Source organism: Salvelinus namaycush, chromosome 32 (genome assembly GCF_016432855.1).
Source record: "Salvelinus namaycush isolate Seneca chromosome 32, SaNama_1.0, whole genome shotgun sequence".
Taxonomy (NCBI): Eukaryota; Metazoa; Chordata; class Actinopteri; order Salmoniformes; family Salmonidae; genus Salvelinus; species Salvelinus namaycush.
Window position 1 is genome coordinate 2,585,469 of NC_052338.1, and position 17,691 is coordinate 2,603,159.

The 17,691-nt window shown below is 43.5% G+C and overlaps 1 protein-coding gene across 1 annotated transcript in view; it reads right to left on the minus strand.

Annotated features, from left to right (window-relative positions):
* Positions 1-235: 235 nt before the first annotated feature.
* ash1l (ash1 (absent, small, or homeotic)-like (Drosophila)) overlaps positions 236-17,691 on the minus strand; it is a 51,306-nt gene continuing 33,850 nt past the window's right edge. Inside the window, exons 16-26 of the mRNA XM_038971631.1 lie at positions 17,107-17,259; positions 16,645-16,699; positions 16,285-16,417; positions 15,236-15,511; positions 14,670-14,756; positions 4,434-4,524; positions 3,987-4,125; positions 3,699-3,871; positions 3,430-3,596; positions 2,629-3,064; positions 236-2,493 (exon numbers count right to left, since the gene is read on the minus strand). Coding sequence (XP_038827559.1) covers positions 2,402-2,493; positions 2,629-3,064; positions 3,430-3,596; positions 3,699-3,871; positions 3,987-4,125; positions 4,434-4,524; positions 14,670-14,756; positions 15,236-15,511; positions 16,285-16,417; positions 16,645-16,699; positions 17,107-17,259 — 1,802 coding nt within the window. The 3' untranslated portion in view covers positions 236-2,401. The remainder of the gene's footprint in view (positions 2,494-2,628; positions 3,065-3,429; positions 3,597-3,698; positions 3,872-3,986; positions 4,126-4,433; positions 4,525-14,669; positions 14,757-15,235; positions 15,512-16,284; positions 16,418-16,644; positions 16,700-17,106; positions 17,260-17,691) is intronic.

The following is a 17,691-nucleotide window of genomic DNA, read 5'->3' on the forward strand; positions in this document are numbered from 1 at the left end:
AAAAGATCCCAGAGATTTTCCATATGCATAAATTGCTTATTTCTCTCATTATGCACAAATTTGTTCACATCCCTGTTAGTGAGCATTTCTCCTTGACCAAGATAATTCATCCACCTGACAAGTGTGGAATATCAAGTAGCTTATTAAACAGCATGATCATTACACAGGTGCACCTTGTGCTGGGGACAATGAAAGGCCACTAAAATGTGCAGTTGTCACAACACAATGCCACAGATGTGTGAAGTTGAGCGTGCAATTGGCATAGTGACTGCAGGAATGTCGACCAGAACTGTTGTCAGAGAATTTAATGTTAATTTCTCTACCATAAGCCGCCTCCATTATTTTTGAGAATTTAGCAGTATATCCAGCCGGGCCTTACAACCGCAGACCACGTGTATGGCGTCGTGTGGGTGAGCGGTTTGCTGATGTCAACGAACACAATTGCATTTTATCTATGGTAATTTGAATGCACAAAGATGCCTTTAAAAAAATGGGCCTCAGCATTTTCACGGTATCTTTTACCAACAGTTGCATATCAGTGAAATCAATAGATTGGGGCCTAATGAATTCATTTCAATTGACCTATTTCCTTATGAACTGTAACTCAGTAACATCTTTGAAATTGTTGCATGTTGCATTTATATTTTTGTTCAGTATAACTTTTAGGCAACAAAAACTCTGTTTAAGTTCATGTCATTCAATTAGGACAGTTGTACGTTTTACTGGACAAAAACACCTTCTCTCCCAAGCTTAAGTGTCTTGATTATAGTAATACAAATGGCAGAAATAATAATTATAATACATATGGGGCTGAGTCCTGTACAATACACGAAATCCATTATCAAGATATTGCTTTTGGAGACACTTCTCACATTATCCCAGTCTGTATATACATAACTTGGCACTGTACAACTTTCTGTCCTCTTTCCGTCTGTTTTCTTACTCTCTCCATCTCTATGCCAGTCCATCTTGATGGGACATCTCGCTCTAAGTCTCATTTTAAACAGAAGCATTTGGAAAAAATAAATCTCATCAAATCTCACAAATGATTTAAAATATTCTCCATGGCAACCAGAAACACATTTGAAGAAAACATTTACAGCTAGAATCCCTTCCCAACAGATACCCCTTTTCACAGAATATAAGAAAATATGACCGTCACAATACATTTTACGTTACCTATGGTTTCCATAATTTCCCATAAAATGTTAATTGCCATCAAGCCCTTAATTTTTTCATAATTTTTTTTCTTCAAGAATTCTGGCAGATTAGACACACAAATGTGCATACACTCACGCAAGGCAGTCAGGGACCACGGCGTTCTAAGGCGTTACAGTAAGAGTCAGTGTTCCCGCCGCCTGACTTCATTAAGCTGGTGAATCAGGTACTTCAGAAAGAGGGGTGAAGCGGACTGCCTCACAAACTGAACAAGACACTTGACTGACCAAAAGCGCACATTCTATCTCTCCAAAGACCACCAGCTATTCTTTACAAACACAATCCCGTCCTTCCTTCTCTGTTCCTAATGAATTATTACAGTATGAAAGAAAAAGAAATACTTATTATTAACTTTTCAGACTGCATCACCCAATAACATGTGAGTGTTAGTGTGTCTCGTTGATACATTAGAGAGCCAACAATATCCATGGTACCAAAGTGCAGTTGACCAACCTCGTTCCTGCAGCTTCTCCTAGTTCATCAGCAGCAGTGTGTGTTTACAAGTTGCTCATACAGTCCACTGCATAGCCTCCTATGTCACTCCTATGCCTCTTATCCTGGTACATTTAGGTTTAGTTTCATTACCACTTAGTCCCACTGGGGGCGCAGGTCTCCAGCCTCCTCATTCCCATTTGATGTCGTAAAAAAAAAAAAAAGAAGTATATTTGAGTCTATGACTATGCCACAGCCATGTCCAGTACCACATGTTCCTTTCTTTTGCTCACTAAAAATAATTCTACTCAAGGTTGCACTGATGAGCCATGTGTATGGATAATGTGAAGCCTATATAATAATCTCTTCGCCCTGAGTAACCAGGGCTGTCTTTGATTAATATTTGTTCAATGCACTTTTTTAAGTGCATGGGGTACTTTTTCCTACGTAAAAAAAAAAAGCATTTGCATCGTACTTCAATAAGTCTGGGTCCACCCTCCTGAGAAGTCCTTGCGTCCCCAACAAAACCGCTACCAATGGCCACGACTGCCGAGTGCACTGCTTCAAACCGTTGGGTTGTCTAATCACTTGATGACAGGTTGGGGAAGAGGGGACACGCCCGGGAAGGGTACCAACCCTTGCCCTTTGTGGTCACTTTCTCTTTGCAAATGTCATCTTCCCTTACCATGTTTTCCATTTCACACTCCCAAGTGAATGAAAGGGGATTGTGCTTGCCAGGTAAGTGGCAACATCATTTTCTACCCACAAAGTCTCCGAATCCAAGCGTTCTTCTACGTAATCGCCGCCCTGACCCCTCCTCTAGAAGATAAGTGACATCTATGGCTGTTGAAAGAAGAGAGAGAAGTTACTAAACACCAATGACACTAAGTTAACTGTCAGATATTTCCCCTTCATCAAGTATCCCTCTTCATCAAACCACCCAGTGTCTCTATACCCGTTTCCTCATTGCCTGCTCACCATTCTTATTGGGTGATCTGTGTAGCAGATCCAGCAGAATCTTGTTTAGCCGATCCCTTTGCGCCTCCCTCCTGCCAAGTCCAGAGTGATGGAGGGGTGAGGAAGACATGGAGGGGAGGAGTTCCAGCATGTCAACTCCTATCTCTGCTGCACCTTCCTCCAGCTCCCTATGCTCCTCTACCTCCTGCCCCCCTTCCTCTTCTTCTCCCTCCCCTGGCCCAACTGGTTGCGGGGGTTGGGCAGCCGCAGGGAGTGTGGTTTCTTCTTGGGCAGCATCCATGTCCCCCTCCACCCCTCTTCCGTTTTCACTCTCCGGACAGAAGTTGTCAACCTGGTCACACGGGGAAGCATCGTCCTCACAGGCTCCTTTGGGCCGCTCGCTCTTCCAGGCCGAACGCCCCCCGTTCCTCTTGTAGTTGTCGGGAACGTAGTGTGGCTAAGGCGAGGTTGGGAAGGAACAGACTTTCAGTTGACTTACAAGTTGTTCATGCACAACTTAGATTTTGGGATTATTAACAATTAGTTTTATGAATAAGCGATACGAATTGGAGCAGAATTAACTATCAAGCTGAACCCCCATCTTCTCTCTTAGGATAACTAACAGTTTGCAAAAACAGTACACAGTAAAATAATGGTAGGCACATCAGTCATCACTAGTGCCCGATCCATCATCTTTGATAAATCAACTCTGATACACTAATCTGATTACACTAAATTCAATTCTACCTCAAACTAGCCTCACTAAAACTCCAGAAAAACACTTCAATACAACCCCCAGGCCCTCCTCTTGGACCCTCTTACCGAGAAGTCTCTCTTGGGGGCCAGCCTCTTGGGGAAGTGGTTGAAGGCGTAGGGCTTAGTGCACACGGGGAAGCGGTTGCGGTGGATCTTGTAGAAGAGGTGCGCTGACTTGTCCAGGCGGTAGTCGCAGATGTACACGTCCTGCTCCTTCACTCCCTTCGGCCGTCCTGAAAGAAAACAACACCACAGGTCAGTTTAGATAATTATGTGTGTTAGCTCAGTGTGTGTTTATACATCTCCCTTACAAACTGTGTGTGAGTGTGTCTCACCCTTGCAGTAAGTGTAGAGGTCGAGGACACAGCAGGTCCCAACCACGGCCTCCAGTGGGATGATCTCGTAGAGCGGCACGCGGAACAACTCGTTGTGGTAGAAGCGGCGCGAGGGCGAGTGGTGTGTCTCGTGGGGCCTGAAGTAATGATGGCCAAAGGCAAACCTCTCACCCCTACAGGGCACACACACAATGAGACGAGAGAGTCAGAGACAAAAATACAGCAATGAAATCGCTGATGTTGCTCAGTGCTGGCTCGAAGTGGTGTTCCCTTTGCCCCATTCCTTACTTTTCACTCTTCCAGAGTTTCTCAATGCGGAAGATGTCCAGCTTGTCCCTGTTGACATGGGACAGGAGGCGGTAGGACTGCCTGACTGGCTGGCCCTCTGGGGTGCGTCTGCTGTCCCTCATCAGGTACACACAATCACCTGGACAGACAGGTTACATAATTGTCATGATTTTTTATTTATAAAGCATATTTAACACACCCTAAGGTGCTACAGACCTTATTCAATGTGGCAACCTGTGCAACTGGCACACAAACATACTAAAACATTGACGTGGCCTTGTACAGTACATGGGGTTGCGTCTGAAATGTCATTCTATTCCCTATATAGTGGCCTACTTTTGACCAGAGCCCTATACTTCTGAGCAGGGCCCTAGTCAAAAGTAGTGCACTATATAGGGAATAGGGTGCCATTTCACACACAACCATGGTTATAGTCCCCCTCCATACCTTGGTGCAGCAGCAATTCGTCTCGCAGTAAACAGATGTGGTAGATAGAGCCAGACTGGGCGTAGCTGGGCTGGGGCAGCATTGGCACCTCCTGGAGCACCAATGAGACAGGATATCAGATGAAACAGGAAGATGAAACAGACAAAGCACTCCTTTGACATAACCATGGCTGTGGCAGTCATGAAGTCGTGTCAGCCGGAGATTGGCAGTTATTTGCTTGACAGTCTCACTGTAATTGACCGTTAATTACAGTTTTTCCCAATTGTTTACGCTCTAAAATTGGAACTTGAAACGCAATCACCGAAACCTGAAACTCATGTACCAAATTCCTAAACCAAGTCTGCAATTCTGCAAGCACAATTCCTGCTTTACACTCAGTTTTCAATTATATCACACTTTTTGCAAAACACTACACACAGTTCTCTACATTAGGCACAACATTCAAAATGTAAATATTTTTTGTCCCTTTGGAAAGCAACGCCAATCACAATGCCAAGCTCTACACACCAATTGGCAACACCCACTTCTCATAGGTGTAAACACTAGTTGCTGAATTGTTCACTTAGAAATCAGAGCTTTAGCACTATAAAAGGCCACAGATGAGCTCTCCTGTTTTGGAAGTCAATGGTGAAGCAAGAGCTAGAGGTGAAGGAGTGAGAGGAAGAGGACGACGAGGAAGGACAGTCATCTCAGATGAAATCAGGGACACATTGGTTGACCATGTGCTCAACCATGGATTGAGTATGAGGGAGGCTGGGCAGAGAGTTCAGGCCAACCTGAGCCACTACACGGTTGCATCCATCATCCGTACATTCAGAAATGACAACTGGTAAGTTGCCTACCATCTACACTATGCTCTTTATGTATGTATACTGTAGTATACTGCAGTCTGACATATCAGTAGGCCTATGTTACTCAGTGATTGTTGGCCAATGTCAATTTATATTTAAAGAAAATGTATTATTTTAGCTTACTGTAACCAATCATATATTTCTGGATCTTCTGCAGAACTGAGAGACGGCCAGGCCATGGTGGAAGACACCGGCTGTTCACACCAGAACAGGAGACCGCTATTGTGAACATTGTGGTGGCAAACAATAGACTACGAGAAATCCAGAACTACATAATTGCAGACAAACAATATTCAATAACATTCACAAGGTGGGCTTGTCTACATTGGACCGTGTATTACAGCGCAACCGAATCCGGATGAAACAGGTCTACAGGGTGCCATTTGAGCGTAACTCAGAGGGTTAAAGAACAGCGCTATGAATATGTGTAAGTAAGTACTATACTGTTAATTTACTATCATCATATCAGCACTGTATAGACACATTACAGTACTGTAATCCAGTGTATTGTGCCTCACCATATTGACTGCTCTAGATCTGTCACATAAAATGGCGCCGGAAGAAATGGCAGCTGTTTTACGGGCGCCTAACCAATTGTGCTGTGGTTTTTTCCCGCGGTATTTGTAACTTATTTTGTACATAATGTTTCTGCCATCGTATCTTACGGCAAAAAAGAGCTTCTGGATATCAGGACAGCGATCACACACATCTGTTTCTCCAACAAGCAGGATGCACAGGATGTACTTCAGACACCCGACAAAGCCAAAATCCCCATTATTGGCAAGAGAAAGGACACAGAGCGGGGTGCCTCGTAAAGATCCGCCGACGGCAAGTGGGGAAATCGGTCTTTGCCGTCAGTAGTACTTGACAACGTACAATCATTGGACAATAAATTAGAGGTACAATCACGAATATCCTACCAACGGGACATCAAAAACTGTAAAATTCTTATGTTACACCGAATTGCGGCTGAATGACGACATGGATATTCAGCTTGTGGGATATACGCTGCACTGGCTATATAGAACAGCACAGTAAGATGAGGGGGGGTGGTCTGTGCATATTTGTAAGGAAGTATCTAGATTATGCGCGCCTGAAGTAGAGTCTCTCATGATAAGCTGTAGACCACACTATTTGCCAAGAGAGTTTCCGTCTATACTTTGTGGCTGTTTTTTTACCACCACAGACGGATGCTGGCACTAAGACCACACTCAGTCAGCTGTATAAGGAAATAAGCAAACAGGAAACCGCTCACCCAGAGGCGGCGCTCCAAGTGGCCGGGGACTTTAATGCAGGGAAACTTAAAACAGTTTCACCTCATTTCTATCAGCATGTTAAATGCGCAACCAGAGGGGGATATTTTTCCCGAGATCACCTGTACTCCACACACAGAAATGCATACAAAGGTCTCCCTCACCCTCCATTTGGCAAATCTGACCACAATTCTATACTCGTGATTCCGGCTTACAAGCAAAAATTAAAGCAGGAAGCACTAGACCAATTAAAAAGTGGTTATTTGAATCAGATGCTAAACTACAGGACTGGTTTGCTAGCACAGACTGGAATATGTCCTGGAATTCTTCCGATGGCATTGGAGTACACCAGATCAGTCACTAGCTTTACCAAAAAGTGCATTGAGGACGTCTACCCCACAGTGACAGTATGTACAGTTGAAGTCGGAAGTTTACATACACTTAGGTTGGAGTCATTAAAACCTGTTTTTCAACCACTCCACAAATTTCTTGTTAAAACTATAGTTTTGGCAAGTGGGTTAGGACATCTACTTTGTGCATGACAAGTAATTTTTCCAACAATTGTTTGCAGACTAATTATTTCACTTATAACTCATTGTATCACAATTCCAGTGGGTCCGAAGTTTACATACACTAAGTTGACTGTGCCTTTAAACAGCTTAGAAAAGTCCAGAAAATTATGTCATGGCTTTAGAAGCTTCTGATAGGCTAATTGACGTCATTTGAGTCAATTGGAGGTGTACCTGTGGATGTATTTCAAGGCCTACCTTCAAACTTTGCTTGACATCATGGGAAAATCTAAAGAAATCAGCCAAGACCTCAGGGATTTTTTTTTTAGACCCCCACAAGTCTGGTTCATCCTTGGGAGCAATTTCCAAACGCCCGAAGGTAACACGTTCATCTGTACAAACAATAGTACACAAGTATAAACACCATGGGACCACGCAGCCGTCATACCACTCAGGAAGGAGAAGCGTTCTGTCTCCTAGAGATGAACGTACTTTGGTGTGCGAAGAGTGCAAATCAATCCCAAAACGACAGCAAAGGACCCTGTGAAGATGCTGGAGGAAACAGGTACAAAAGTACCTATATCCACAGTAAAACGAATCCTATATCGACGTAACCTGAAAGGCCGCTCAGCAAGGAAGAAGCCACTGCTCCAAAACCACCATAAAAAAAGCCAGACTACGGTTTGCAACTGCACATGGGGACAAAGATCATACTTTTTGGAGAAATGTCCTCTGGTCTGATGAAACAAAAATATAACTGTTTGGAGGAAAATGGGGATGCTTGCAAGCCGAAGAACACCATCCCAACCGTGAAGCACGGGGGTGGCAGCATCATGTTGTGAGGGTGCTTTGCTGCAGAAGGGACTGGTGCACTTCACAAAATAGATGGCATCATGAGGAGGAAAATTAGGTGGATATATTGAAGCAACATCTCAAGACATCAGTCAGGAAGTTAAAGCTTGGTCGCAAATGGGTCTTCCAAATGGACAATAACCCCAAGCATACTTCCAAAGTTGTGGCAAAATAGCTTAAGGACAACAAAGTCAAGGTATTGGAGTGGCCATCACAAAGCCCTGACCTCAATCCTATAGAAAATGTGTGTGCAGAACTGAAAAAGCGTGTGCGAGCAAGGAGGCCTACAAACCTGACTCAGCTACACCAGCTCTGTCAGGAGGAAGGGGCCAAAATTCGCCAAACTTATTGTGGGAAGCTTGTGGAAGGCTTTCCGAACCATTTGACCCAAGTTAAACAATGTAAAGGCAATGTTACCAAATACTAATTGAGTGTATGTAAACTTCTGACCCACTGGGATTGTGATGAAAGAAATAAAAGCTGAAATAAATCACTCTCTCTACTATTATTCTGACATTTCACATTCTTAAAATAAAGTGGTGATCCTAACTGACCTAAAACAGTGAATTTTTACTGGGATTAAATGTCAAGAATTGCGAAAAACTGAGTTTAAATGTATTTGGCTAAGGTGTATGTAAACGTCCAACTTCAACTGTACATACCCCAACCAGAATCCATGGATTACAGGCAACATTCACACTGAGCTAAAGGGTTAAGCTGCCGCTTTCAAGGTGCGGAACTCTAACCCGGAAGCTTATAAGATATCCCGCTTTGTCCCCTGATGAACCATCAAACACGTCTTACGTGGTGGCAGGGCCTGCAAACTATTACAGACTACAAAGGGAAGCACAGCCGCGAGCTGCCCAGTGACACGAGCCTACCAGACGAGCTAAGTCACTTCTATGCTCGCTTCGAGGCAAGCAACACTGAGGCATGGATGACAGCGTCAGCTGTTCCGGACGACTGTGTGATCATGCTCGCCGTAGCCGATGTGAGTAAGAACTTGAAACATGTCAACATTCACAAGACAGATTACCAGGACTTGCGCTCTGGGCATGTGCTGACCAACCGGCAGGTGTCTTCACTGACATTTTTAACCTCCCTGTCCGAGTCTGTAATACCAACATGTTTCACGCAGACCACCACCACCACTGTGCCCAAGAACACTAAGGTAACCTGCCTAAATGACCACCGACCCGTAGCACTCACGTCTGTAACCATGAAGTGCTTTGAAAGGCTGGTAATGGCTCACATTAACACAATTATCCTGGAAACCCTAGACCCACTCCAATTTGCATACCACTCAAACAGATCCACAGATGATGCCATCTCTATTGCACTCCACACTGCCCTTTCCCACCTGGACAAAAGGAACACCTACGTGAGAATGCTATTCATTGACTACAGCTCAGCGTTCAACATCATAGTGCCCTCAATGCTCATCACTAAGCTAAGGATCCTTGGACTAAACACCTCCCTCTGCAACTGGATCCTGGAATTCCTGACGGGCCGCCCCCAGGTGGTGAGGGTAGTGCCATTGTCAATGTCCCTGGACAGCATGGAAGGAATATCACAATGTGCACAGCCATTAGCCAGCAAGGCACCATGCCAACCTTGGTCCCTACAACACCGCCTTTCTCATCACATTCCTGGATACACTACATGGCATCCTCATTCCAGCTGAGCAGAGGGGTGGACCAGAGCAGCCTAGGTATGTTGTCATCTGGGACAACGTGCGTTTCCACCGGTCTGCTCTGGTCTGCAACTGGTTCACCGCCCACCCACAATTTATTGTTCTATACCTCCCACCATATTCACAATTATAGAGGTTTTTTTCAGCATGGTGATGGAAGGTGTATGACCGCCAACCTTTGCACGCATGCCTCTTCTCCAGGCAATGAAGGATGCATGTGGTGAAGTTGATGTGGGGGCTTTCGGCGTCTGGATCCGTCACTCCAGAAAATTCTTTCCCTGCTGTTTAGCCAGGGAGAACATCGCTTGTGATGAAGATGAGGTGCTGTGGCCAGACCAAAATAGGAGGCAGGATGCAGCCTTTCTTCTTACATTTTGCATGTTTTTATCTTCAGAGTTTTGAAAGAATGAGCCACTTACATTTTTTGGGGGGGGTACAGAAAACCCTTTATTTTACTGAATGTTTTTCCTGGTTCTCTCCTGTTGGGTATGGAACGTTTTACATACAAAACAAGTGTTCAAAAATACTGCATTTTGGAAATGAATGACAATGTTTTTGTTACTGTATTGCATGTGGTGTGTTTATGTATATTTGAGTAGGTATACATTACTGTAATAATATTTTACAACCGGCTAAAGTGTAACACTGAAAATGCAAAAGGCATAAACCTACTGATAGGATATTCATAGTAGTGTTTCGTGTTATTGGTTGGTAGACAGATCTATTCATATGATCTGTGTCATTTTGATGCAAAAAAAAACGAAAAAACATTTTGGAAATAGGAAACAGTTTTGAATGCAGTGTTTGCATTTTTGTGTTTAGAGTTTTGGAAAACTGTAACAAACACATTTCGCATCTCTTGGCTTCCACACATACGGATGCAGACCTTTGGAACATTACATAAAGTCTAAATCCATTTAATATAGCCTACACCTTCACATTAAATCCATTATTTTAGACAGGTCTAAAGAAACATGATATGAACGAAATTTCTATTTCAGAAGAACAGAATAGCATACTCTTGAGTTGTCCTTATGTTAGGCGCTGATATGGCTATGCCATATGGCTGTGGGCTACACCAAATAATTTCAGGCAAGATTTGCTTAGAATTCCATAGCAATTATTTTATAGTATGAAAATACAATTAAACATAACTGAATAAAATAGAAAGGATATTTTCTTCAAATGATTTCCAAGGGAGTGCACACATGTGGCTAACAAACTTGCGATAAACGTTGGCCTATATGTTTTGATTTTTAATACATTCTTAAGCTGCATGATGCGTCTGATTTGAAAAACGTTCCATGAAAGACATGAGCTCTGATTTGTTTCTTGTGCAGGCTACACACACTTCATCCGTATCTCATTCACAATTTGACAAGCACTTGATAATATTCTCACCAGGCCTCGAATTTCCCAGGGACATCCCTCGTGTGGCCATAATGCCCCCTAAAAAAAGCCTAGACTTTTGCGACCAAAGTGGCTGTTGTGCCCTTGGGCTGAATATAATAGTTATAATTCCCTTCTCCCGGTTGCCGTGCTCCGGAGCACGTCTCACTCACGTCTCTCTCAGATCTCAATTCTTATTAGCCAATGCCCCTCACGTGATCGGGTCCTTCTCACAGGCATCTCAGTGCCGAAGTAGGCTACAAGTGAAGACACGTCTGGGATGCAACTGCATGTGTCACTCTTATCAAATTCTAAGGCCATATTGAAGAGGTAAGAACTGTCCACATTTAGCCTACTTTCGTCAGCCAACAAGATGCTTTTGCTGTTCGTTAGGCCTACGCATGTCAATCTACTGTCCCCCATAGTACAAAAGTTGACCTATTCTAATGGGCAACTTGTCCTTCTGTGCGAGAAATAAATATCCCCGACGTAATATAACCACTCGCATAACATTTCTTTTTTTTTTTTAAAGCCATTAGGCTGATGGAACAGATCAGAACATTTAACTTAATGTTGATAAACTATTAGGCTATTTCTTTACATTATAAGTGCAAAAACGCACACATGGCAGTAGGCTATAAGCGTGAATGTTCCAAAATGCAATCAATTCGCGGGAAAACACTTCTCAAAAATGACCGCAATTGTGATTATGCATTTAATGCTTTATTATTAAAAAGGTGCATTTTTATCTTGAAACTCATGCACCGCCTGTTAGGCTCTAGAAGAGTTGTATATCAGATTAATGTGCTTAGTTTTCATTTGTTATTTGGCCACCTTATCAAAACATATAGGCCTATGGGCTAGGCTACATGAGGTGTCCACGACTATGATTTGAAAAAGTCGCAAAAAAAGACGTGCCGTTTCTTGCCTTTCTGCACACATTGGACATCATTCACCAGTGATGGGCTAATCCTGCCACCCATCAGACTATTCTTGATTAAAAATTGTCTTTACATTTACTAAATAATATATGTGTGAAATTTCTTTTGATTTAGAATGGACCATTACCATGCACCTGTCAAAAATACATAATCTATGTACTTAGATAGTGAACAGAGGGCGCTTTTCCCATGGTTTATTTTCATGCCAGCCAGGTAGACTATACTCCTGTTGTAAAGAAAACCAATGTGCTTAATATGAGCATGACCTCATGGGCTTTCATTAAGTGTTTGATTTGATATTCGATTACATTTGCATTGATGCCAGAGTGATGAGGGACAATAGCACCAACACAAACATAGGCACAGACACATGCATACACACAATACATACACACGTACACATGGATTTTGTGTTGTAGATATTTAGTTGTGAATGTACCTGTTGTGAATGTATAGTAATGTTTTAATTTTATACAGTGCATTCAGACCCCTTGACTTTTTCCACATTACAGCCTTATTCTAGAATTGATTAAATAGTTTTCCCCCCCTCAATCTACACACAATACCCCATAAGAATCTTTGAAAATCTATTAAAAAGAAAAAACTTATACATCAGATTTACATAAGTATTCAGACCCTTTACTCTGCACTTTGTCAAATCACCTTTGGCAGCGATTACAAGACGCGAGTATTCTTGGGTATGACGCTAAAAGCTTGGCACCTGTATTTGGATAGTCACTCCTGTGTTGTCTTGGCTGTGTGCTTTGGGTCGTTGTCCTGTTGGAAGGTGAACCTTCGCCCTAGTCTAAGATCCTGAGCGCTCTGGAGCAGGTTTTCATCAAGGATCTCGCTGTACATTTCTACGTTCATCTTTCCCTCGATCCTGACTAGTCTCCCAGTCCCTGCCTGCTGAAAAACATCCCCACATCATTGATGCTGCCACCACCATGCTTCACTGTAGGGATGGTGCCAGGTTCCCTCCTGACATGACCCTTTGCATTCAGGCCAAAAAGTTTAATCTTGGTTCCATCAGACCAGATAATCTTTTTTTCTCATGGTCTGACAGTCCTTTATGTGCCTTTTGGCAAACTCCAAGCAGGCTGTCATGTGCCTTTTACTGAGGAGTGGCTTCCGTCTGGCCACTCTACCATAAAGGCCTGATTTGGTGGAGTGCTGCAGAGATGGTTGTCATTCTGGAGTTCTCCCCTCTCCATAGAGGAACTCTGGATCTCTGTCAGAGTGACCATCGGGTTCTTGGTCACCTCCCTGACCAAGGACCTTCTCCCCCGATTACTCAGTATGGCCGGGCGACCAGCTCTAGGAAGAGTCTTGGAGCATCTACGGACAATTCCTTCAACCTCATGGCTTGGTTTTTGCTCTGACAACTGTGGGACCTTACATACAGTTGTGTGTCTTTCCAAATCATGTCCAATCAATTGAATTTACAACAGGTGGACTCCAAATTAAGTTGTAGAAACATCTCCATGATGATCAATGGAAACAGGATCCACCCTTTGCTATGAGCTCAATATCGAGTCTCATAGCAAAGGTTCTGAATACGTATATAAATAAGGTCTGTTTTGATTATTTTGAATATATTTGCAGATAATGGGGATCCATAATAAATACAGATACAATAGAGTGCGGAGTACTAATCATCAAGTTTGGTAGGCTACTAATGACCATCAGCAGGATCAGAGCTTGGCAGTAATACAATCACCATAGCAGCCGTAGACATCACCACCTTTAGTTTTTAATCGAACAATGTTCATGCCTGGAACAAAAATGTTTTTGTCCCAAATGGCACTCTATTCCCTGATACATTTACAAGCAGCAATCTGCGAATGGTACATACTGTACATTTTTGGACTTGTAAATTACTGATTATATCTCCATTGATTCTTCAAGAATATAACTTAGAAATGCCTTAAGAGCTTAGTTCGACTGCCGTTCCCATCAGAGCCCAAAATATAAGCTTTTACTACTGCCTTGCAGGTAAACAATGTCATTGTTCTACTAAGCTATTCGGTGGGTTTCATTCTCCGTTTGTACATATTTTGAAGCATGCATCGACGCAAGCTTCAACAGAAGGTATGCAGAGAAATATGACAACCACAAAAAATGCTAAAATGTCTTGAAATCAATAGCGGCCATTATTTGAGCTCAGGCAAGAGAAAAACTCAGGATTTGGAATGAAATGTTGCCCATTCACATTTCATAAGTTGCCTGCTACAATATTTTAGCTTGATATGTTAATACATACTGTATTCATTTTTGCATGTTTACCTGCCTATAATACCTACCCACTGGAGTGTGCGTAGATCACAAGCCCATAGTAAGTCAATAAGGCGAACTGGCAAGCTAGTTAGCCACAAAGAATTGGTAGCTAGCTACCCATGGAAAATTGACAGCTAGTCATCTACTTTGCATAACATTCGTTTGAATTTGTTTATGACTGTTAAACTAGATGGCTAGCTAGATTATCATGTTCAGTGAATGGGTAGGTGCAGCATGCCATAACAGTAGGGGGAGTGCGATTGCTTCTCAAATGTAATATTTTATTCACACTCGCGTCCTCACAAGAACATGCTCAGGAGAACATCCTCTGAGCATGCACTCGGAGCATGAGTGTGGAGCACAGTACTATGAGCATAGAGAGCCACCCATGGTCTGATTAGAAACCCACTGAACAGGTTGGTTTAGACCACGGGGTGCGGTCGAGTTTGGGTTAAAGATGACAACACTCACCCTGTCCACAGGTCGGGGGTCGCACTGATCACACAGGTAGTGTTCCACCTCCGCCTCAAGCCGCATGCAGTCAAAGTGCTGCCACACCTGTGACAAACAGACATCACCGTTTACACTGACTCTCACCAGGATCACAGCCAAAACGAACACTAACAATTTATATTAGAGTGCCATGCTTAGCAGTCTCTCACATAACCAACTCCTGCTTTAAAACATTGCTTCCACAGACAAGAACAAACACTCACCATTCACTCGGAATCATCAGGCAGGTACCACTACATTCAACAAGCCTGGAATCCAAACTGAATATTACTTGGTTTTACTACTAGAGTTACTGATATTCAGTTGTATCCGTATTCAGTTTGGATTCCAGGCCAACATTCAACACAAAAATGAGCCGGCAGTGTTTGGCTGTGTCCCAAATTCACCATAAAGTGCATTACTTTTCACAAGGACCAATAGGGCTATAAGAGACAAAACTAGGCCATAGGACTCTGGTCAAAAGTAGTGCACTATGTAGGGAATAGGTCACCATTTGGGACTCTATTCTCCAGACCCTCTCTCACCATGCACTTCTCACACTGGATCATCAGGCCCTCGTCTTTGTACATGCCGCAGATGCAGCGGATTATGTCATCGTCCTTGTCGTGGGTGCCCGGCCAGCCCCCTCCGTGGTGGTGATGGGCGTGGTCTCGCTCCAGCGAATCCGAGCTGTCCGCTTCGCTGGCTGTCTCCCCAACGATCTCGTCGATCTGAACAGCAGCCTCGTGGCGAGCTCCGTAGTAGGCCTTCCTCAGCCGGCACACATCCCTCCCAACCGACGACTTCCGCCCGTAGTATTTCTGCCAGGATGGAAGGTGCACAGGGCAACAACGTTGAAAACTTGGGAAATAGTGTGTGTTGTAAAGTGGAGTCAAAGACCAGCTCCCATGAAAATAATAACAAAGCTACCTAAATAAGTTTGACCAGGCTTCCAATATCCCACTGGGAATTCTAAGACCTTGCACAAGGATACATTTTCCCTGGGGTTCATTGCAGACACTGAGGGCCTTTGGACGGCGGGCTAAATTACTTTCAAGGTGCAATTCAAACTTCCGCTTCATTGACGGGTTTGCTGACAATGTCATGAAAACAATGCACGCGTCGATGGGGCAGAAGTCTGTGTGTTGTTATGATTCTAGACAGTCAGATAGTTAGCAACAAGACAAGAAGCTGCCATGTGGGGAATTGTAGGTGGCTCATTTCAGCTCTTATCTTGTTATTGATACCATGTCTTGTGTTTTGACCTGGCAAAAATTTGCTAGCTAACCAACAACTTTTACAACCTATTTGAGCTGCAACAAGAGCTCATTGTGCAAATGTAAGATTTGGAGAGGAAATATAATTGACAGTGCCAACAATCCTTTGATTTTTAACCAAAAACGCCTGTTTTGCTCCTCGGTTGCGCACACATCGGTTTTGCTGCTAAACAACCCCCCTGTCTAGCAATGAGTACCCTTAAGATTCCAGTGGCACTTACATCCTGCACAGTAAATTTAATATACCTCTGTGCTGTGTGTGTAAATGATCCGTGGCTGTGTATATCCCATAGGGAGGAGGATTGTGGGAGACCCACCTCTGCATTGCGGAACACTTTGAGCATGTCGGTGTCAAAGGCCTCCACAGTCTTGTAGTGCCCTGTGGTGATCTGCTTCTCAATGGTGCTCAGGTCCAGCGGGTCTGACACCTTCTCATAATACTGCGTGTTCCTGGGGTCAAACACACACACACACACCACAATGAGTCATGGGTGAGAGCCAAAACTGGGCCTCGTGTCATAAATCCAAACATGATCGTAATGGTTGCAGGAAGCGATAAGAACATTGAGGGCGTTCTGACCTGGATAAGACAAAAGTGTTGCACAATACACTTACATACAGTAAACATGGGTGAAAGCACTAGCAGGCATAATGAAAACAAACACGCAAACGCTTACCGCTTTCTTGAAGGTAGGTTGACCAGCGGAGCAGCAAGGGTCTGACCAGCTGAGTCTACGGACAGAGAGAGACGTTTTATTATATTCGGCAGAGTATTTCCTTTTACTGTTATAGGGCATAAATATACTCAGGGGAAAATGTGTCTTTGCCAATTTGAATCAGATGTACATCAGTAGACGTTTGTCGAGGCAAAAGCCACACAGGTAAGCCAGTTGTAGTGGTCAGTACAAGCACGTGGACTGAGTCCTGTTGAGATTGGGTTGCATTACAGAGAAGTGTTGACTTTATACAGTCTTGCCCATTTGCTTGAATTAAAACCAGGTGACCAGCAGTCTCTCTGAATACATCAGAGATGGCAATGAAAGTTTGCCTAGAGACTAGGGAGTTTATGTGAAGGAGTACAGTGTGTGAGTGATCGAGTGTGTGTCAGTGTGTATTGCATGTGTGTTTGTATCACTGACCCTTGTAGCTGGTGATCATGTCACAGATCTCTTTGAAGATGTGTGCCAGGCGGGCGGTGCGGGTGACCTCCGTGTTCTCTTCGGCTGCCGCCAGCCTCCGCGTGCGCACCGACCGGGACGTCTGCAGCGCCGAGAACTGTGTCAGGAACACGTCTGCGACGACAACGTGACAAACAAACACACACACACACAGAGCAATTGAGTCAACAAGCCATCAAAAACATTGACACCACATACAAAACATACCCATTATATGTAAGCAATAAGCCACAAGAGGCAGCGCTGTATCATGAATAGTCACAGGTAAATGGCGTTGTTCGGGCCAGTCAACCCATTTACCTGTGACTGTATTCATGATACAGCACTGCCTCGTGTGCCGTAGTGCTTAAATATAAAGGCTATGTTTTGCTTTTAGAAAAAATACAATGAATTACAGTTCCAGTCAAAAGTTTGGACACACCTACTCACTCAAGGGTTTTTCTTTATTTTTACTATTTTCTACATTGTAGCATAAGACTATAAAATAACAAAAGTGATAAATCTAAATATATTTTTGATTCTTTAAAGTAGCCACCCTTTGTCTTG